The sequence below is a fragment of the Muntiacus reevesi genome, chromosome 20 (genome assembly GCF_963930625.1).
Source record: "Muntiacus reevesi chromosome 20, mMunRee1.1, whole genome shotgun sequence".
Lineage (NCBI taxonomy): Eukaryota > Metazoa > Chordata > Mammalia > Artiodactyla > Cervidae > Muntiacus > Muntiacus reevesi.
Genome location: NC_089268.1, coordinates 25,616,718 through 25,638,525, shown reverse-complemented (window position 1 = coordinate 25,638,525; position 21,808 = coordinate 25,616,718). Strand labels below are relative to the sequence as shown.

Genomic DNA, 21,808 nt, shown 5'->3' with positions numbered 1-21,808 from the left:
TTCCCCTGCCCAGAGGGGGTCTTATCCTTCCATTGTCGTTCCCACAGGCGCTAAGCACAGAGTTCAGAGTCCATTGGAGAGGTGGCCGAGCACGATCAGCACGGACAGGCCTGAGATGGAGTCCAGGCCCTATGAATTCCTTCTTCAGAAGTTGCTGTTATAGTCTAGAGCTTTTAATAATAACTTATAATCTTCTTTTTATACTTCCTTTTTGAGCTATACGATGCAGTTCTTTTTAGATTTTATTACTTTATCTTCCCAAAGGAAGGCTTAGCCTGTCTTAGCAATGAATGGCCAACTAAAATTTTCTTTTCTGAAATTGTGTCTCTACTTTTCTCAGCGAATTCAGTTATCCTCTGTATCTTCTTGGGGGCTTCACAGGTGGCGCTAGTGGTAAAAAATATGCCTGCCAGTGCAGGAGATGCAGGAGACACAGGTTCAATCCCTGGGTCAGGAAGATACCCTGGAAAAGGAAATGGCAACCCACTCCAGTACTCTTGCCTGGAAAGTCCCATGGACAGAAGAGCCTGGGCTGCAGTCCATGGGTCGCAAAGAGTCGGACACGGCTGAAGCAACTGAGCGCACACATATCTAATACAGCTTTGAGGGCGAGTGTGATCTGGTCTGGTCAGAGTGCCACCAATGATGGTGTTCTTGTGAATGTGCCTTTACTGTTAGTGCAAGTTCATGTTCCCAACGTAGAGTGAGGCCAAACAAACTGAAACGTCAGAGTTTGGAGCAGAGAAATGTTTATTGCAGGGCTGTGCAAGGAGAATGATAGCTCATCTCCTGGTGGGGGTGGGAAAGAAAACAAACCTGAGTTCCCTGCAGGGTTTCAGCAAAGTCATTATAAAAGCCAGATGAGAGTCGGGGGTCGAGTGGGAAGGTGGGGGGGAGGTGGGTCATTGGGTCAGCTGTGCACAATTCTGACTGATGGTGGTGAGCAAACAGGATGCTGTCACAGAGGTTAACATTATCAGTCCTCAGGCTCCTGAAGGCCTGGGGCTCTGTGCTGAGGCTCATCAAGTAGTTAAACATCTTCCATTTGGTGGGGGATTTTCATATTTGCAGAGCAGCTTAGGAAATGCTAATCAAATACTGTTACCCCAATGTTTCAGAGAGGAGGTAAAGCAGAGGCTATGGGGAAAAGCCTGTCGACCTCCCCCCCACCCCCTCCTGGGAAGGCCCCATGGGGTCCTACTCAGTTACATCATCACTCTGGGCACTGTGCCACCCACATATAAGTACCCGGAAGCCCTGGGCTTGCCAGAGTTGGCGTGGCTTTGATGATCCTTTAACTTTTCTGATATAGAAACTGCAAAGTGTTTTGTAGGCCTCACTGAGGAGCTGACTGATTTTTGCTGGCTTTACCTCGGACAAGGAATGTCCATCCAGGAGCACCCTCAAAAGATGACGCATTGATAACGTCATTCTCAGCCTACAGTCTGTATGGGAGAACCCAGTTTAGCTTAGTGTGCGAGTCTATAGTGTTGCTTTTTTTTTTTTTTAATTCCATCAACTGATTCATGCTTCACTGCTTCTCTGAGCAGGCAAAGCAAAAATTTAGAGGATTCTCTATCTATTTGGGGAGTCATTCTGATCATGTATTCAAAAGAGGATGGTGTGCTGAGTAGGAGGATTAAAATAGAGACAGCTTCTGAAAGTTTATGGGAAGTGGAAATATTAGAAATAAGTGGTAACTGTAAAATATGACCTGATGAATAAAGAGTTCACCTGCAATTCAGGAGACGCAGGAAACACAGTTTCGATGCTTGGGTCAGGAAGATCCCCTAGAGAAGGGCATGGCAACCCACTCTAGTGTTCTTCCTTGGGTAGAGGAACCTGGTGGGCTATAGTCCCTGGGGTCACAAAGAGTCGGACATGACTGAGCTCCTGAGCACACACACGCACATAAAATATGACCACCTGATTAAAGAGTGAGAAAGAGGGAAGACATATTTCGGTTTTCAATAGGAACCAAATGTATCCTTGAGGCTTCTCCCAAAGGAAGTGGAAATTCAGGATAATCTTGGTGAACATTGGGTTTTTGGATGTCTAGGATCAGTCAGAACTTTTTCTAAAATGCGAGTTTTGAAGGTGTGATTCTCCAGGCTAAAAGCACAGTGGCACTTTGTCAGAAATGCAAATTCTTGGGCTTTACGCAGATTACTGAAGCAGAGACTGTGGGGTGGGGCTGTTGTTCTAGGCCTGTATCAAGCCCTGTTGGTGATTCCGAGGAATGCTAAAAGAAAGCTGGGGGACTGAATTTGCACAGTGAAGCCAGTGTTTCTCCTCTTCACTTACAGTGCCTTGTCTGAATATCCACATTGAACCTGAAGAAGGTAGCCTCGCAGGGGGGACATGGATCACAGTCATTTTTGATGGTAGGTTTTGGTCTTGCTGAATGCAAATTTCTTATTTACTGATCTAAAGAATCCTAAAGGATGTGAGTCTTTGGTTTTCTTCTTGTCTAAGGACAGATGTAAAAGAGGTCCTGAAGGGGGATGGACCTACTGAACACCCTCTCTGTTACTATTAATAGATGCCCACTTGCTAATGTCACATCACACCATTCCGTGTTTGGGTCCATTTCCTTATTCGGAGCTGTGGAGTGGACTCAAGGAACCCTGATGAGATGATCCACATGTAGCATAGAACTTGGCAATGCCACTCCAGAACCTTGGTTATCTTCCTTGTTGATAATCCCACATGCGGGAGTTTCTAAATCACGGTTCAGTGTCTCCATCTTTCTCCACAATAAAGAGTAACTTTCAGGATTGGAGAAATCTTTCCTGGATCTAGATGGATGGACCTGAAAAGAAAATTTTTTAAAAAGTAAAGTCTTAAATGAGAACACTCATTCATATGGCATTCCGAATGCCTTTGGAAATAAGGAGCCTTTGAATTTTAGGTAAACTCAGTGCCTCCCACTGCCCCCATGTGGCGTGTTTTTGTATTGCCCAGTGTGGACTACAGCTCTGTTCAGCCTGAGACTCCCCTGCGCCTTATGTTCAGGTTTGGAGCTGGGTCTCCTTCAGCCTGCCAACGGCTCTCAGCTGGAGATCAACCTGGTGAATGTGGCTCTGCCCACGCTGCCCAGCATCCCCTGTGACGTCTCTCCTGTCGTCCTGGATGTTCCAGCCGTGATGTGCAGGACCAGGTACCCGGGACTGAGAAGGCCAGATGGGATGAGTACTTTCTTCATCTCTGTAGCTCTGGGTGGTGAATTACAGCAACTCGTGCAGTGATTGCATTTACCAATATAGTTCCCTATCAGGGCTTTAGGGCTTAATGAGGATGAGATATGGGAAAGGATGAGACTGTGGGAAAGATTTTTGAGAATTTTACAATATTTATAAGGAGGAGTTGGATTATGTTTCCAGTTGTTGATTTTTTTTTGCAAGGTTGCTATTGCTATTCAAATTTTAGTAAATGAGGCCATTTTACCATCTTCTTCCCTAGTGGCTCAGATGGTAAAGAATCTGCTTGCAGTGCTGGAGACCCGGGTTCAATCCGAGTCAGGAAGATCCTCTGGAGAAGGGAATGGCGACCCACTCCAGTATTCTTGCCTGGAAAATTCCCTGGCCAGAGGAGCCTGGGCCGCAAAGGGTCAGACAGGACTGAGCAACTATCACTTTTGGAGTAGGCGTAATTGTAATGACTGTACATTAACTAAAAATCAGTTAGAAAGGAAATTCACTTTAGTCTTCAGTTTCTTTTCTGAGTTCGATGTGATGTTTATAGGATTCCAGATTTTCTACTGTCCTATTTAAGTTTTCGTTGGCCACCAAAGTTTACCCTAGTTCATTCTTTCTTTAAATCTTAGACATGCTGCCTGAAAGTGGACCATTGATTAAGAGAAAAGGAAATTATGATTTCCTTTTGTTTTCTGTTCCCTCTTTCAGGAAAGCTTCCCCTCTTCCACCTCTGCCTATTGAACCAACCATACTGCAAATACTTCCTTGCCCCTAAACAGCCAACTGTGTATCATCTTTCCCTTCCTTCACAGGGGGACAAGTAGGAATTGAAATCCAGGCTTTGAGGAAGGAGCATGTTTTAGGAATTTATCCACATGATGTGTGTGTTTGTGTGTGTGTTACACACTTTTTTGTGCAATTCATCTTCCTTGAGGGAGGACCTTTTTGTAATTCACACAAAGGCACAGTATGCACAATCTTAGTGGCCCTGTTTCCTCAGCTTTTTGTTTCTCCTGACACTATGGCAGCTGCTCACTTTCAGATTCATCCTCATGGAATTAAGTGCTTTGAAGACAGAGGATGTGATTAACTCATCCTTGTAATCCTTATGATGCTGAGCACAATATCTTGCTAGTAGAAGATGCTCAATAGATATTTCTTAAACTGAAGTTCCTTATAGCATTACTACAAGGAGAGATGATTTACACAAGTTATATAATATTTTGAGGGATAGAATTCTTGCAAGAACTTGCTATGAAATAAGTCAACGCTCTAACAATTTGTATGTTCTATCTCCTCAACCCCAACATACTAGTAACTTTAAGATGCACCATTGACTTTTTATCACCATTTTAGAAGAAAAGAAAAACAGCCCTCTTAAATGTACTCATTGATTGGAAGATGAATATCAAATTAAATTAGCACTCAAGTGTGGGAAAATAATCAATGAAATACTGTCATTATCATAAAAAGACATGTCTGAGTTTGCAAAATTTGGCACTGGAGCATCTAAAATCAGCACTGCCCAACCAAAATATAATGCGAGCCACAAAGAACACTTAATGTTTTCTAGTAGTCACTTAAAAAATTCAAAAGAAAGAGGTGAAGCTAATTTTAATGATACATGTTATTTAGCTCAACATATCCGAAATAGTGTCATTTTGCATGTAGTCAATATATAAATTATTAATGAGCTACTTTATACCCTTCTTTGCATACAAAGTCTTCAAAACCCAATGTGTATTTTACCTTAATAGAATATCTTAATTGGTACTAGCCACAATTCTTCTTTTTTTAAATAAATATTTTATTTATTTAGTTATTTGGGGCTGCACTGGTCTTTGTTGCTGTGTGCAGGTTTTCTCTAGTTTCGGGGAGCAGGGGCTCCCCTCTAGCTGCAGTGCACTGGCTTCTCATTGCGGTGGCTTCTCTTGTTGCAGAGCACAGGCTCTAGGGTGTGCAGGGTCAACTGTGGCAGAGACTCAGTTGCTTAGCAGCATGGGGAATCTTCCTGGAGCAGGGCTTGAACCCTTCCCTGTCCCCTGCATTGGCAGCCGGATTCTTAACCTCTGACCCATCTGGGAAGTCTGGGACTAGGCACTATTCAGTAATCACATATGGCTAATGGCTAGCACACTGGACAGTGAAGATGTAAATATTTAGGGTAATGCTAAAGATTTTAGGATAAGTTTTGGAGGGGAGACACTTCTAAAATCTAACTCCATATTCATCATATTCTCCTCTCACAAAAATCAGACTGAATGGCAGCCTTGAAAAGGCAAAGAAATCACTGTGATCTTCATGAAAAGAGGAGAGAAGGTCTAGGACTCTCTGGGGGATAAGGGTAGTGTTTATGGGCTGCTGGAATAAGTGTTAAGTCAAGAGTTTTTGGCAACATGTAAAATCAATGTCTTTTATCAGAAAGAGCCTAGGACTCAGGTCTTACTTTGCTCTTCACATTGGTGTTTACATACCCAGGTCCCTTAATCCATTAATTGTTGTTGTTGTTTAGTTGCCAAGTCGTGTCTGATTCTTTGTGACCCCATGGACTGTAGCCTGCCAGACTCTTCTGTCCGTGGGATTTCCCAGGCAAGAATACTGGAGTGGGTTGCCATTTCCTCCTCCAGGACACCTTCCCCAACCCAGGGATCAAACCTGAATCTCCTACAGTGGCAGGAGGATTCTTTACCACTGAGTCACTTGGGAATCCCCTCTATATGGAACTCATTATTTTTTAAATGGAAACTAGAGTAGATTATCTGTCAAAGTCCCTTCCAGCTCTTTACAGGACAGAATTTTTAAAATTTCAGGTACTTTCAATAAAAGATCCATAACTTCTTTTGCTGAAGGATCCAATCTTTAAAGTCTAGTGAATGTATGGGTAGAGGAGGTAAAAAGTGAAATACAGGAATCCTGGGTTAGCTCTGCTTCACAGGTGCAGAGGGCTTCCCAGATAGCTGAGCTAGTAAAGAATCTGCCTGCAATGCAGGAGACCCTGGTTTGATTCCTGGGTTGAGAAGTTTCCCTGGAAAACGGACAGGCTACCCACGCCAGTATTCTTGGGCTTCCCTGGTGGCTCAGCTGATAAGAATCTGCCTGCGATGCGGGAGACCTGGGTTCGATCCCTGGGTTGGGAAGAGCCCCTGGAGGAGGGCATGGCAACTCACTCCCCTATTCTTGCCTGGAGAATTCCATGGACAGAGGAGCCTGGTGGGCTGCCGTCCATGGGGTCCCGAAGTGTCAGACATGACCGAGTGACTAAACACACACACACACACATACACACAGGTGCAGGAAGGAAGTTTGAAGTAGTGAAGTTGGACTGGCAACTTTGGCAATTCGTTTTTTAAAAAAATAATTTTATGCATTATTTATTTTTAATTAGAATATAATTGCTTTACCACGGTGTGTTGGTCTCTGTTGTACAACAGTGTGAATCAGCTATAAGGATGCACATATCCCCTGCATCTTGAGCCTTCCTCCCATCCCCTTATCCCGCCCCTCCAGGTCATCACAGAGCACTGAGTTGAGCTCCCTGTACTACACAGCAGCTTCCCACTAGCTACCTATTTTACATACGGTAGTGTCTAGATATTGGAGAAGGAAATGGCAACCCACTTCAGTGTTCTTGCCTGGAGAATCCCAGGGACGGGGGAGCCTGGTGAGCTGCCGTCTATGGGATCACACGGAGTCGGACACGACTTAAGTGACTTAGCAGCAGCAACAGTGTATAGATGTCAATGCTATCCTCTCAATTCATCCCAACCTCTCCTTCCCCACCATGTCCACAAGTCCGTTCTCTATATCCGTGTCTCTATTCCTGTCCTGCAAATAGGTTCGTCAGTTCTATTTTTTCTAGGTTCCATGTACACGCGTTCATATATGATGTTTGTTTTTCTTTTTTCTGACTTACTTTACTTTGTATGAAGACCTTTTATTCATCTACATCACTATAAATGACTCAGTTCCTCTTTATGACTGAGTGATATTCCATTGTATCTGTGTACCACATCTCTCTCCATTCATCCGTCGATGGCAGTTCATGGGTGATTCATACGGATTTCCACTTTCTGCCCTCAGATCTCTGCCGTCTGAAGCACAGGAGGGTGTGTACTCCCTGGAAGTGCAGGCTGGTGGACAGGTGGTAGGCAGCCCACATCCAGGACCACAAGACAGCTGCACTTTCAAGGTGGGTTCCAAGGATGGAAGAAAGTGTGTTAGCCTGATCTGAGGGTGTGCTTACGCTGTTGACAAGCCAGTTACACCTCAGCTAGGGAGTCTGTCTGCTTTGCCAGGATGAGAGGACAGGTAGATGATAGTTATGGGGTTTCTGAGACTATCTTAAGAAAGTAAGTATAGAGCATGTGAATGTCAGGATCTTGCTAAGTGCTTTATACTCATTAACTTAATACAACAATTTTATGGGGTAGCTTCTTATTATCCTGCTTTTACAGATGAGAAACCTGGGAGTCAGGGAGATTAAATAATTTGGCCGTGTCATCCAGTTCATAAATTGCAGAACCAAGATTTGAATCTACATCTAAATCCTCATGTAAATGGAAGCCCATAGAGGAGCCTCAAAGATTACCATTGGGAATCAGTGCTTCAGCTTACAGAAATCATCTGGAGTGTCAGCGTGGTGAAGGGACTCGGGGACCCAAGTTGTACCTTCCTGTCTGCTTCACGGTTGATTTCTGCTTCTCCGTCCAATCCTCAACCGGAAGGGCATTTGCTGCTGGAATTCTCCTTCAAGCTCAGAGACAGCCAAAAGCAATCAGGGCGGGGCGGGGTGGGTGTGGTTGGGGGAGAGAGAGTTTATGAGCCAATGCCTGGGCTTATTTTAGAGCTTCCATATGCATTAATTTTATGTCGGGGCTTAATGTTGTTTAGTCTACTGCCCATTTCAGATTGGTTTTATTTACTAAAATAATCTCTGAAAGCATAGGTTCTAGACTTTCCATAATGGGCAGTGGTTCAGCTGGGCCCCTTGCCACGGTTGTACTTCCCACAAGGAGCCTCCGTTTAGGAGGGTGCCTAAGAACACAGTTTAGTTATTAATGAATGCTCCTTTACAACAAGTCTTCGTTTTCCAAATTCATCTCTCATACGATCTGCATTTTAATATAGGCAATTCATCTTTAGAATTTGCCATCAATTCACATTTAGCAACTTGTGTCCCCCTGCAAAGGAATCTTGTTTTCCAGAATTTTGCTTCTGCACATATGGGGCAGAAAGAAAAAAAAAATTATTCTTTTTTTTATTAAGACTCGCACCACCACCTCTACACTGTCTCAATGAATAAAACAGAAGAGAGATGGCCGGGCATGGTCCTTAATCACCATGCTGTTTTTGGTTTTGATGGCCTTTCACCCCAGATAATAGTTTTCCTACTGATTAAAAGATTGGGAAGGAGAGAGAGGGGAAAGAAAAGACACACTTCCTAAAATCGCACATTAAAGAAAGCAAGTCCTTCAGTGGTTCCCTGAACTCGGCAAGTTGATGAAAAATCACCAGGGGATGCAGTTAATGAGAGGCATTCTGAGCTGAAGGAAACCCGGTGTCTGCCTTTGTTTAGGGACTGGGACTGGGGGAACTGTGTGTATTAAAAATTAATTCCACCTCGCCAGTCCACTCCAAAGAGCCTGCTGCAGGCACTGACAAGTTAGAACAGCTCACAGAAGGTTTATCAAGCAGCTGGTGGCTTGGCTTTGTCACTCTCATCCTCTGCTTTTCAGCTCCCCATCTTGCTGCTGCCGACCCCACTCGGGCTCAGGGATCAGCATGCGGAAAGCTGGATTTGGAAGCTCATTAATTTTTCAGTCTGTCATGTCTCTAGCTTGGTGGGTGACCAGAGGCCTGTTTCTCTTAAAAAAGTACCGCTTTATGTCATGTCAGCTCACAGAAAATCACAAGTGAAACCCTCCCCGAGGTTTCCCTCTGAGCCTGCTCCACCACCCTGAGGACCTGGGAGGGCTGATCAAGGAGTCGCTTTCTCTCCCCTGCTCTTCTGGAGGAAGGCACACAGCTGAAGGGCAGACCTTGTATTTTAAGCTGGAAATTAACGGGTGTGTTTTCTTGTGTGGTTGGACTTGGTTGTTTTATCTGCCTCCGTTTCTAACATCTGGGAGATGGGGCAGTAACCACTGCTCTATTTCACGAAGCTCCCATGATAAAGTCCCAGTGGGCATGACAGTGGTCTGAACGGTGTCCCGGTGGGAGGTGGAGATCTGGGTGCAGGAGGAGACTGGGAGAGGGTGAGTGTATGTTTGGCAAGTGTGTGTGGAGCTGTGTTAATCTTTATCCTTTGGCGCCATCAGAGACAGCTCCCAGCCTGTGAAGTCACAGCATTCTTATTTTGACCCCCGGACTGTACATATTTCCTGTGCACTCTTTTCTAACCTTTTCTGTTAGGAAGGAAGGAAATTAACCTTGATGACAGACTGCACAGTTGTGTGAATCAATACGTAAGGCCCGCACTTGCTCAGACACTATCAATGTCTGTTGATTCATGATGTCTGATGAGGGCTGGTGATTAATACTGGAGTTACTCTTTAGTGACCTTCTCCCTGGGAAGGTAGACTCCTGGGGTGCTGGAAGCTGACCAAGCAAAACAATTTGCTGTCTTGGCAAACAGGAGGTAGAGTAGGTTTGGGGAGGGAAAGTGGTCTAGGTGTCTATAAGAGATGGGGGTAAGGGTAGCTGGATGGGGAGACTGGGTTTCCTCCTGGGTGAATTATTAGCACATGGCTCAAACCTTGGCCAGGGCTGTCCATCCTTATGATTCTCCGTTTCTTCCTGTAAAAGGAAGAAACAGCCCTGACTATGAAATGCTGTAACCGGGCTAACCCAGAGGATGATAGGTGATATAGAATTCCTGGAATTGTCTCCTTTTCTCCTCTGCTTCTGGGTAGTGGGTCAGTCATCTCAGATGGGGCCTGTACATGCATTCACAAAAATGTTAATGTCTTCTTATACCAGGCTGTGCCCAGGGATACAACCAATGACTTAGCCATTGCCCCTGCCTCCCTGGAACTTATATTTAGCAGATGATGTGCTTCAGGGGGTGACTTGAGTGCCACGACCAGGCTTCCCCTGCCTCTCCCATCAATGCTGGTTTCCTCTTCAGAGAATAATGTTGCTTTTAATTCGTTGAATCATGTTTCCCTCCCAAAAGGCACATTCCATTTTCCTGAACAAATCTCCTTCGCATATCTCTCAAACTTCTAATTTTTCGTGGCTTGCTAGTCCCTACCGAGGTGTTGGCTGATAATAATTTAAGTTGCAATCCTTTCCATTTAAATAAGCAAATTATTGTCCAGAAAAGTTTAAAAAAAACACTTTAAGACCCTAAGATATCAAGTTGCAATAATGGAATTAAAAGGTTGGTATTTTAAAGCATGGCTTGCCTACTTTGCCTTTGGTAAAACATGCTCCTGGTATGACCGGTGGGCAGGTAGAAACAGACTTGCCCAGGTGTGAGTGATAATGGTCCAAGGGAGACTCATGACCTTGTCAGATTCCCTTGACCTCATCTATGGAAGAACTATGATAACATCTATCGTGTCTGCTTCACAGAAATATCATGAAGATGCAAAGAAGTAGAAGTGATTTGAGGAAACACAGTGACTTGCTTCCTGAGATGAAAGATCTGTGAGGAATGACACGCTGCTTGTGTATGTTTTTGTGCTATTCTAATGAAATGCTTACCGTAATAACATTATCTAAACAGTTTTCCAGGGCACAGACACCAATTGTTTACCAAGTTAATCCATCCAGTGGAGTTCCAGGTGAGAAATCTATTAAGAAAGGCATAAATAAGAATCTCTTTACCAAAGCTATTGCAAACTTTTCGACACTGGTAGATGGTCTCTATACACAGGAAAATCTTACCACTTCTCTGATGTCATTTTGAAGGTGAGTGTCAACCTCTGGTTGACTTTAAACCTGGTTTGGTTTCCCCTCTGGGCACTTTTGCTCTATAACTTCACTGATAATCAAAGGAATCCCTATGTGAAACGAAAAAGAGACCAGCAAAATCAAACCAGGTGTTGCTGGAGAACGGAGAAAATAGATATCATCATCACTCTTAAGTTTATAATCATCCACATACTAGCAAACCTTTATTGACCCTTGCTGGGAGCCAGGATCTGTTCTAAGCTTTTGGTTTATGTTATCTCATTAGATCCTCAAAACACCTAGTGCTATAAGAACTATTATTAGTTCCATTATGGAGATGAGAAAATGAGGTACCATGAAGTTAAGTAATTTGTTTAAAGGCATATCCCTAATGAGTGGTCAAGCTGAGGATTGGACAGAATCTAGAGTGGGCCCGTGTACCTTACATTGTATTTTGTGTTGAGCTGAGTTGGGGGCCACTTGGAAGGCCATTAGCTCTGGCCCTAATCCTGGGAGCTTGTTTATGAGTTAGAGAGCACAGTGATATGCAGAGACCAAGAGGATAGAAAAGAAGAGAGAGAAAGCTGGTGGGGTTGAGGCTGGACGTAAAAGAAAGGGTTGCAACTAAGACCTGCCAAGTCTACTTTAAAGCTAAGTAGTAAACAGAGCTAGAATTACATACAATTTGCAGTCTGATTCTTGACAAATTCCTGTATCTATTTTAGGTTTTACATTTGTTCAGGGATTCCAGATGGTATAAGTATGGGGATGCAAGTTGTTCAATTTTTACACGTGATTGGGTCTCAGTGCATGAACTGATCTAGTTTCGAATGGCTCAAGAATGTCGAAATGAACATCTGAGTCACTGAAAAGTGTCTGTACTTTTTGGTGCGTGTGTGTATAGACACAGATGATGTATATATTTTTAAAATTATATCCTGAAGAATATGAATTTGGCGTTATTAGTGCACATTATTCACAGATCTGTTCCTTTCTATTCATCTCAATAATCAAGACATGATCATGTTTTGTTAAAAAGAGATGTGACCTGTGAAAGTCACATGCCATCATTTTGCTCCCCCTGCTCTGGTGTTAGAAAACTCCTGTTTGGACGATAGAAGCCTTGTTAGGATGAGAGATGAGGAGGGAGCCTGTTGTGAGAGGTGTGACACAGGGCATCAGCTGGCACTCAGATTCATCAGGGCCATCTCTGCCACCCAGTTTGAGTTCTTCACACTGTCTTCTCCACCTTCGGGAGAACTGGTTGGAGTGGTCCCTCTGGGCAGGATCCACACGGCTGCATCTTCGAAATCACTTTCCAGACGATTACTCTCATTTCCTTTGGGAAGCCTGCCCAGAGTAGCAGCCGCGGAGATGGGGGAGGTGGCGGGGATAGCAGAGATATGTTGTGAGCAGTTGATTTCTTATATGTGGTTAACAGTCCTCCACTGTGACGTGGAATCCAACCCCTACCTCCCCCAGCACATGGTCTGGCTTAGCCATTTGTCAGCTGCTGTTTCTTTGTTTAGAAACAAAACAAAAACTCATAGGAATTCCTAGTTTCTATAACCTGCTATTCGTTTTAAAAATTGTGCCCATCAGTTGTAGAAATCATGCCAGCCAAACCCAGGAAACTGATCATTTAGCCCTAATGAAATGAAGGTGAGTTATTTTGCTAGACGGCAACAGTAGTAGAGACCTTCAGACTCTATGTGCTGTACTGTGATTAGTTGCTCAGTCACGTCCAATTCTTTGTGACTCCATGGACTGTAGCCCACTGGGCGCCCCACAGGGCCCCTCTGTCCATGGGGATTCTCCAGGCAAGAATACTGAAGTGGGTTGCCATGCCCTCCTCCAGGGGGTCTTCCCAACCTAGGGACTGAACCCAGGTCTCCTGCATCACAGGCAATTTCTTTACCATCTGAGTCACCAGAGAAACTCAAGAATACTGGAGTGAGTAACTTATCCCTTCTCCAGGGGATCTTCCCGACCCAGAAATTGAACCAGGGTCTGCTGCATTGCAGGCGGATTCTTTACCAGCTGAGCTACCAGGGAAGCCCTTGGCTTCTGCCAATTCCATGACCTTTGTCTAAGTCAACTAACTTCCCACTCATTCTACTCATTCTCTGGTCAAGTGCCTGCGGTACTTCCTGGAAGTTTCCCATTGTTTTAGGACCAGTCATCCAATGACTGCAGATAAAATCACTTCCTATTAATAAAACATATGCACAGTATGTCAGGAAGCATTACTTCTTGGTCATGTTCTTTTTTAGCCTTAAGTGTAGCCATGAAGACATTCAAAGTCCTCTGAAGTCAGTGGCCTCATGAGCCCTATAGGTGCCCTTTTCTCTTCTAATTTTGAGGTTTTGTCTAGTTAACCAGCACCTCTCTTATCTCTTAGCATCGTGGTACTGGAAGATGACAGCCTCGATGGTTAAATTCTATCTTTATTTGGAAGGCATACTCTTGCATGTTGTGGGATTGTGTGGTGAACTTGAACTGCATTGCCTTGTTATGCTGTGTTTGCTTCAAACCTTGCTTCATGCATTTCCACAGATCTGAATCTATGTGTTTTTCAACTCTAGAGGAAGTCAGCTCACGTAGCATCTGGTATGGGCCCCAGAAGTTTTCTGAGAAGGGGCTGCTCTAGATTTCTTTCCCAGGTCCTCTGAGCAGAGGAGTTGGGGGTAGTGCTGAGAGTGCCCTTGATGAAAAGAGTTGTTGATGCTTGCACCCCTATTCCTACAAACTCAAAAGAGGCGAGTATCAGGGGAAAACTTGCTACCCAATGGGAATCTCTGCAAACTGCATAGAGGAGACCCAGCTGAGAAAGTCATCCATTCATCAGTGAGCAAGGCAGTGCCAACTGTCTGTGGTCCCCATTTTGCCCAATGTTTGAACATGAGTATTTTTGTTGAATGAATAACATGTGCAGTGGCTCATTCTTTAAGCCAGGGCTCTGTTGCTCTCTCACGTCCTTCTTTCTGACTTCCTACCTGGTTGGTTCATCCGTGACATTTATCTTTTGTACTCTGAGATACAGAAAAAAGTTTAGTATTTTTGAATATCCATTCAGATCGTGTGATATGAGCCTTCTTTTATCACATGTGTCCAGAGGAAAGTCACATGGAGCACTCCCAAAGAATATTATACTTAAATCCTGTGTAGGTGAGTGGTCTATACACAGCCAAGAGCAGGAAACAAAGCAGTGTATTTCAGCAGGCCCCTCCCTCCCTTCTTCTATCCCTCCCTCCCGGGGACTGAGGAAGCCCTGCTATTCCTTCTGCTCCATACCTACGTGATAAAGCCTGCAATGGCAATGATTGATTGTTTTTGTTTCTTTGATATCAATGACTGGGTCATACTTGGTGATCCTTTCCTGTTGTACAATTTATAAAACTGTGTTCATATTCTGAGTCACGAACAGCTTGGCCATTTTGAGTAGAGGTAACTGAAAAAGAAATACAGTTTATGTTATATATTTAGAGTGTGAGCTGAATAGGTTAATTAAAAAATTTTTTTTTCAAACAGGAAAGCTAATACATGTGTATGGCTGGATTATCACCGGAAGGTCGGAAACTTTTGATTTTGATTCTGAGTACATTGATAGGTAAGTGTGAGCTTGTTTCTGCATTCGACCTGTTACTGTTATGCAGGATTGCTCCCTGAGACTGGCTTCCTTGATAGCAATAAATTGTGAGCAGTTGGCACAGAAGTGCTATTTTCCTCTTTGCAGTTTATGGTCCCTGGTGAGCTGGGCTTCAGCAAACTTGGCTAATGTAATTGCAACTGGTCGATTAAATCGGTCCATTTATTTACTGACAACTAGTCACTCTGGGCACAGTGTGAGTTGTACTGTAATTGCATCTGTGGATTTTCTTTCTTGATTCTTCCCCTTTTCCCTCTTGTTTCTCAGGCTGGAGTAAATCCTTTATGAGCATGTGTGAACTTGACCACTGTAACATCCTTGTTTGTTATCCATCTGTGTATTTAGAAATTCTGTTAGTGTGATCAGAGGAAAATGTGGAAAATGTACCGAAAGCCATTGGATTATTTTTAAAATTTACTTTATTGAAGTCTAGTTGATTTACAATGTTGTGTTGATTTCTACTGTACAGCAAAGTGATTCAGTTATATATATATATATATATACACACACACACATATATATATACATATATATACACACACATATATATATATATATACACACACACACATTCTTTTTCATATTATTTTCCATTATGGTTTGTCACAGGACACTGAATATATTTCCTTATGCTATACTGTATGACCTTATTGTTTATCCATCCTATTAATATATGTAATAGTTTACATCTGTTAATCCCAAACTCCCAATCCTATCTTCCTCCTCTTCTCCTCCCCCTTGGCAACCACAAGTCTATTTTCTATGTCTGTGAGTCTTTCTGTTTTGAAGATAAGTTCATTTGTGTCATATTTTAGTTTCCACATATGAGTGATGTCATATGGTGTTTGTGCAAGCAATTGAGTTTTTAATATTTTGGGGGAATGATTAAGGCTTCTCTAGTAGCTTAGTGGTAAAGAATCTGCCTGTCAAGCAGGAGAAGTGGGTTTGATCCCTGGGTCAGGAAGATCCCTTGGAGAAGGAAATGACAACCCATTCCAGTAGTCTTGTCTGGGTGATTTGATGGAGAGAGAACCGTGGTGGGCTACCGTACATGGGGTTGCAAAGGGTTGGGTACATGGATGCCTATGTGACTTTTTTCATTGGAGACTTTTAAAGTGGAAAGTGATACTAGTGAATCCTTCATGCCAGGGAAGGGGGAGAACAGAACGGAAAGTATTGAAATTGAGATGTTCGTGGGAAGCTCTAAGCAACTGTGGTTACTCAGCATGAAGCAGTTATAGTGGGGATTTATAAGGTAGAAGGACCACAACCTCATGAGATGCTCTGCTGAGAGACGCCACATAGTATGTCTAATTTTCCCTCCACCCTTTGGATGGAATGGGGGGGATCCTCATGTTCTGCTACAGATCTTTGATTTTGAAGTTGACAACTTTCAGGATCTACATTTCTGGCATAAAATAATGGTCAGGGAATTCCCTGGCAGCCCAGTGGTTAGGAATCGACAGTTTTCACTCCTGTGGCCCCAGTTGGATCCCTAGTTAGGGAGCTAAGATACAGCAAGCTGTGCTGCAGCCAAATAATAATAATAATAATAATAATAATGGTCAACTTGTCTTGAATGGAAATTACTCTTCCCGTGGAAGCTTGAAGCCACAGGTACATCCTTGATGACATGCCATACTCAGTACTTGGTCTGGGATACTGTTTAGGAGGAACAAAGGCATACACTCCTCAGTGGCTCTGTGTAAACCCCGTAGAGTCAAGGGGGAGATTATGACGATTTTTCTGGAAAGGGGCAGTGCTCCCTCACTGGTGTGAAAGTGTGGGCCACAGACGAGTGTTATGCACCCTGCCCTTGGGTTGAGGGTCTGATTTAGCATCTCCTCGGGGGGCAGTCCCCAGCTACCTGCACTAATGTCCCATAAGTTAAGACATGAATGTTCATAACAATGTTTCCTCTGAGTTTTTCCAGAAATGTTTGCAGAGAGCCCTCCCTCTTGACTTGTGTCTGTTGTTTCCTTTTTGTATCCAGCCCACTGATTTTGGAAGCTCAGGAAGACAAATGGGTCACTCCTTGCTCTCTCTTGAACAGACAGACAGGATCCCTGTGAGTATCTTTCTTGCCAACATGTTATGTTTTCAGGTTCTCCCATGTGGGCATAGTACACACACAAACATCTATTTTTAATTTAAAGCACCCATGCCTGTTGACTGCCTTATCTTTAGACTTCCTAGAAATTGCACAGTCATTGATTCACAATGCAACTTGAAGTGGGTTCAGAAAGCTTTCTTGAAAACGCAGGTAGCTAATAATAAGTGCTTACTGCATAAACACTTTCACACTAAGGCAGCCAATAACCTTGTAAGAACATACAGCTCTTAGTCTCACTTTACAGATTTGGGAGCTGAGGCACAGAGAGGTTGAATAATTGCCCAGAGTCTCACGAAGAGCAAGTGGTAGAGCTGGGATCTGAACCTGGGTTCACTCACTAGCCTCCGGAGTTCATCTCTTAACCACTGTACTACATCCAGAGTTCATCCTCTCACCGACTGTACTGTATCGACTAGCCCGGGGGGTGGGGAGAACACTAAAGTTTCAATTGTTCAATTGTATATTTATGACAAGGAAAATTTAGAAAATAAGAATCTATGTGTTTACTTTTCAGATAATCAACATTTTTCTGGCTTTTTCAAATCACTCGGGACTGAGTGGATTAAACTTCTGTATCCAATGGCTTAGCTTTTAGGACTAGTGTTTAGAAGAGGCAAATTGTATAATGTGGTTTCTTCCTGTTATCTTTTTTTTATTTGTTTGCTCAGAATTTTCCTGTTTCAGGTTCATACTTGCTAATAGGCTTTTTTTGGGGGGTGGGTGGGCAGTGATAATGATCTTGCTGTCCTTGTCATAAAACAGACTTTGGAAAGAAAGGACCCAAAGAAGGTGAGGTGTACGTTAAATTTTGTCTCTCACACTGTGTGTTTGACTGACAGTGTATGTATTGATGATAACTCTAGTTAGAATTTTATTTTATTTTACTTTATAACTTTTCCGGCTAAAGAACCAGAACTTCTGAAATGAATTGCCAGGTAATTCTTATCTCTTACCTTTTCCTCTTCTTTCCCTAGCTATCCTATTCAGGAAGACCATGGTCTTGGGACTCTGCAGTGTCGTGTGGAAGGCAACTACATTGGTCTGTTTGAGAAGTAACAAAATTTTAAAGTCTTATCCATCTTTGTCTCTGTGTCCAGAAAGAAACTATTTCAAGAATTGGTCTTCCTGAGGATGATAATAATAATTATCATTTGTTGAGAATTCTCTGAGAGACGCTATAGTAAGCAGCTTAAATATAAACTAAATTAAGCCTCACGCATGTACCTGTGAGGCTGGTGGGATTGTTCTTGCTTTATAGGTGAGAAAGTTGAAGCTAGTAACCAGTGGAGCAGGATTTATCATTCTTGGTCTAACTCCAAGCCAGTTCTTGCCTGCTCTATTGCTATTACATTTATCCTTTTATTGTTAGATGTTGCCATTGCTGATGGTGCGAGTCTGGAACTTGTTTATTTCGAGCAGTGTTAGAAAAGTTAAGGTGTGGGTGGTACCTTGGTGATCGCTGGACTTCTTGGCTTTATGATAGCAATGTCCTGGCCCATGCAGTTCATGCAGGTTCCTGTATTAATGTTTGTTTCTGTCTGTTACAGGCTCCCAGAATGTTAGTTTCTCAGTATTTAACAAAGGAAAGTAAGTAACTGGGAGGAAGCAAATTTATTTTTATCTTACATTATCTACTCTCTTGTCTTGCTTAGTTTTCTTTAACCTTTTATAATGGAAAATTTCAAATGTATACAGAGTAGTGTAATAACACTCCACATACCTACTTGATTCTTTTTTTTCACCTGAGTGAATATAATTGTGTCCTGTGCACTCATTTTGAAGTGATGTAAATGTTTCAATATGATAAAGATACAGGATTTGGGGAATTACTTCTTAAGTAATCTCATAATACTTGAATTTTAAAACAGTACAAAGTTCCATAAAGTGCTTTGTGTCATTCCAGGAAATGCCTTCTTCAAGATGGAAAGGGTCCAGATTTTATAGAACTCTGGAGAGAGAAATGTGGAGTCTGGATTTCTGCTTGCCTTACCTCATGTTCTGACACTATGTACTTTTCAGTACTTTTCCTGAAAAGGGCATTGCCTAGCTGATATTAATTTCATTGTGAAGATAATAACACATGACCTACAGCTACTCAGCTCAACACAGGGAGATTTGCTCTCTGTGTCTCTGTCTCTTTTTTAGAAAGGAATGAAACTTGTATTATTGAATACCTCCTAAGGGCCAATTCCACACCAAGCCCTTTCACATTCATTATTCCATTTAATGGTAGTCACACTCTGTAAAGTAGGTATTGTTATTCCCATGTAATTTTCTAGATCAGAAAACAAACTTTGCCCCATTGGTATTCTCTAGTCATCAAAAGGAGCCGATATCTAAACAGTTTTAAGGATCACTAAAAGTTAGTGATCTTCTTTCAAGCAGTCAATCTAAAAAATGAAATCCCAGGTGCAATTTTCATCCAAAACACAATTTTGTGTTTTTTTTTTTTTTTTTGTAGGTCAGTGATACACAAGGATGCATGGCTGGTCAGTGCCAAGCAAGACCTTTTTCTCTACCAGACGTACTCAGGTACCATTTTCCTTCACTGTGTATTTTTCACCCCTTCCCTCACACCACCCTGGACCTTGGACTCTGTGCCTTCCTGCTGGCTATTTCTCTATGATCGTTAACACCTGAAGCTTTTCCTGCAGTCATTGCTGGCCCTTTGGCTTTGTGTGAGAATAGGTTGCTTGTTGAGTGTTGGCTTTAGTTACTATATTAAATTTTTGAATATTAAATTTAATATTTATTTATTAATTATTAAAAATTAAATTTAAAGTAAAATTAAAATACTAAAAATGGCTTGGTCATAGATTTTTATACAAAATCTAGGGATATAGACTGAATAATAGAAAGGGGAATCATCCTTATTGTACGTTCTAAAAGAAAAGAGATGGCACTAAAAAAATCTAAAAGCACATTTTTGTAGTTACTTTAACATCTCACCTCTGAGTATTCATTCAAGGATTTATGATTTGCTGATACAGATGCTAAGTTTGTGTTGCTATCTGATGAGTATACAAAAAAGCAAAATCTGAAAAGCTGGAAACTTGCGTGAAATTGTGTACTCAGTCCAGGAGTAGAAAGCTGACTACTGAAAATGAGTGCTAGGTTCTCAAGTTGAGTACAGTCTTAAAACCACGGAAAAGCTGTGAGGCTGATTCAGATCCCAGAGGCAGCAGAATCTACCTTTTCCAAAAGTGCAAGAAATTTCCTAAGTTGAGGAGTCGATGCCATTCACTCTCTAGGTGGCCTATCTCCGTCAAAGCTGAATTTTGACTCTTGCTTTTGTTTTGGAGTGGTAATCACTCATAATTAACCTCTTTGTACCTTGAGTTAATCAGAGAACATGACTACTTGTTCCCTTTGAGGGGATGAAACTTAGAACTCAAAGTTTGATCGTAGGAGGGGAAAAGATCAGAAAAAGTTAAATTCCTGGGGACTTGTGGCATACGACAGTATAACTCATTCTTTTGCTTAGAGCAAATCACAGACTCACACGTGTAAATTGAGACCTTGACCAATGCATGCAGAGTTGATGCCTCCAAAAAGTATAATCTCTTGTTCTGTGATGTATAAATAGGGTCCTTGAATTGAGGAGACAGATTTCCTAAGAAAGCCTCATGGTACGCAGGGATTTTTGTTGATAGCATGAGCAACCATGGAGAAACTGCATGGGAAAAACTGCATTTCCCACTCTTTTCAAATACTGATCCTGTATAGTGGCTCAGACGGTAAAGAGTCTGCCTGCAGTGTAGGAGACACAAGAGATGTGGGTTCAATCCCTGGGTTGGGAAGATCCCCTGGAGAAGGACATGGTAACCCACTCCAGTATTCTTGCCTGGAAAATCCCATGGACAGAGGAACCTAGCAGGTACAGTCCATGGGGTCACAAAGAGTCAGACAGGACTTAGCAACACAACAGCAGCAACATGATTATGTTATTATTTGGGTCACATCCTGGATTATATTTGGAAGCTTACTTTTCTTTTCCTCTTGCAGAAATACTGTCTGTGTTTCCAGAAACCGGGAGCCTTGGGGGAAGAACAGACATCACAATTACAGGAGACTTCTTTGACAACCCTGCCCAGGTTACCATTGCAGGTAAGTTGAAATGACTGAAAAGAGTTCACAGATTTGAACACTGTAGGTTATTATATATCTATCTCTTTTGGCTTGGAGAGGGTGGAGGGGAAGCAATCTTTGCCTCTTCTGATTCCTCCTGGGACCCTGTTTCATGGTCTTTGTCCTATGTTTGGTTGAGACTGGGAAAAGGAGGGGATTTTGACCCTGCAGCTCTGAAAACATGTAACAGAGATAGAATGTCCTGCTGCAGATACACTCACAAATCAGAGCAGGTCCCTTTGGTGTCCCCATCTGGGGAGGGAAGAGAAGCAAGAACATAGCTCCTCTTCACAAAAGTATTTCTTTTAAGGGCTTCCCTGGCAGCTCAGATGGTAAAGAATCTGTCTGCATCTCAGAAGACCAGGGCTTAATCCCTGAGTTGGGAAGATCCCTTGGAGAAGGGAATGGCTACCCACTCCAGTATTCTTCCCTGAAGAATTCCATGGATAGAGGAGCCTGGTGGGCTACAGTCCATGGGGTCCGAAAGAGTGGGACACGACTGAGAGACTAATATTTTCCCTTTTTTTCACTTTTCACTCCTTCTAAAAGGCAACCTCACTCCCTCCTTAGCCCTATTTGTAGGAACAAGGAGGAGAGGGTGGGCATTTGCTGCACAGATTCTTCTGGAATGCCCCTTGGCAAATGCTTTTGTGGAACCTGCCTAGAACCCTTTGTTCTGTCTGACGGGATGCTCTTCTAGCTGGTGACACCAAGGATACTGGACGATGTCTTCATACTCTCCTGTCACAGTTCCTTTCCCTAGCTCCGTCATCTCCAGGGAATGGCATGGCTGGGCATTGCTTTCTTCCTGATTATTCATTCTAA

At 42.8% G+C, this 21,808-nt stretch overlaps 1 protein-coding gene across 11 annotated transcripts in view; it reads left to right on the top strand.

Moving 5' to 3' along the window:
• Window positions 1-21,808, top strand: part of PKHD1 (PKHD1 ciliary IPT domain containing fibrocystin/polyductin) — a 432,300-nt gene that overhangs the window by 4,504 nt on the left and 405,988 nt on the right. For all 11 annotated transcript variants that reach the window (XR_010660007.1, XM_065912087.1, XM_065912089.1 and 8 more), the window contains exons 3-12: window positions 2,307-2,384; window positions 3,016-3,160; window positions 7,278-7,386; window positions 10,927-10,984; window positions 14,625-14,703; window positions 16,736-16,810; window positions 17,830-17,894; window positions 18,403-18,442; window positions 19,317-19,387; window positions 20,861-20,962. Coding sequence is in view for 10 of the 11 variants with exons in the window: in XM_065912087.1 (XP_065768159.1) it covers window positions 2,307-2,384; window positions 3,016-3,160; window positions 7,278-7,386; window positions 10,927-10,984; window positions 14,625-14,703; window positions 16,736-16,810; window positions 17,830-17,894; window positions 18,403-18,442; window positions 19,317-19,387; window positions 20,861-20,962 (822 nt within the window). In the remaining variant the exon portion in view is untranslated. The remainder of the gene's footprint in view (window positions 1-2,306; window positions 2,385-3,015; window positions 3,161-7,277; window positions 7,387-10,926; window positions 10,985-14,624; window positions 14,704-16,735; window positions 16,811-17,829; window positions 17,895-18,402; window positions 18,443-19,316; window positions 19,388-20,860; window positions 20,963-21,808) is intronic.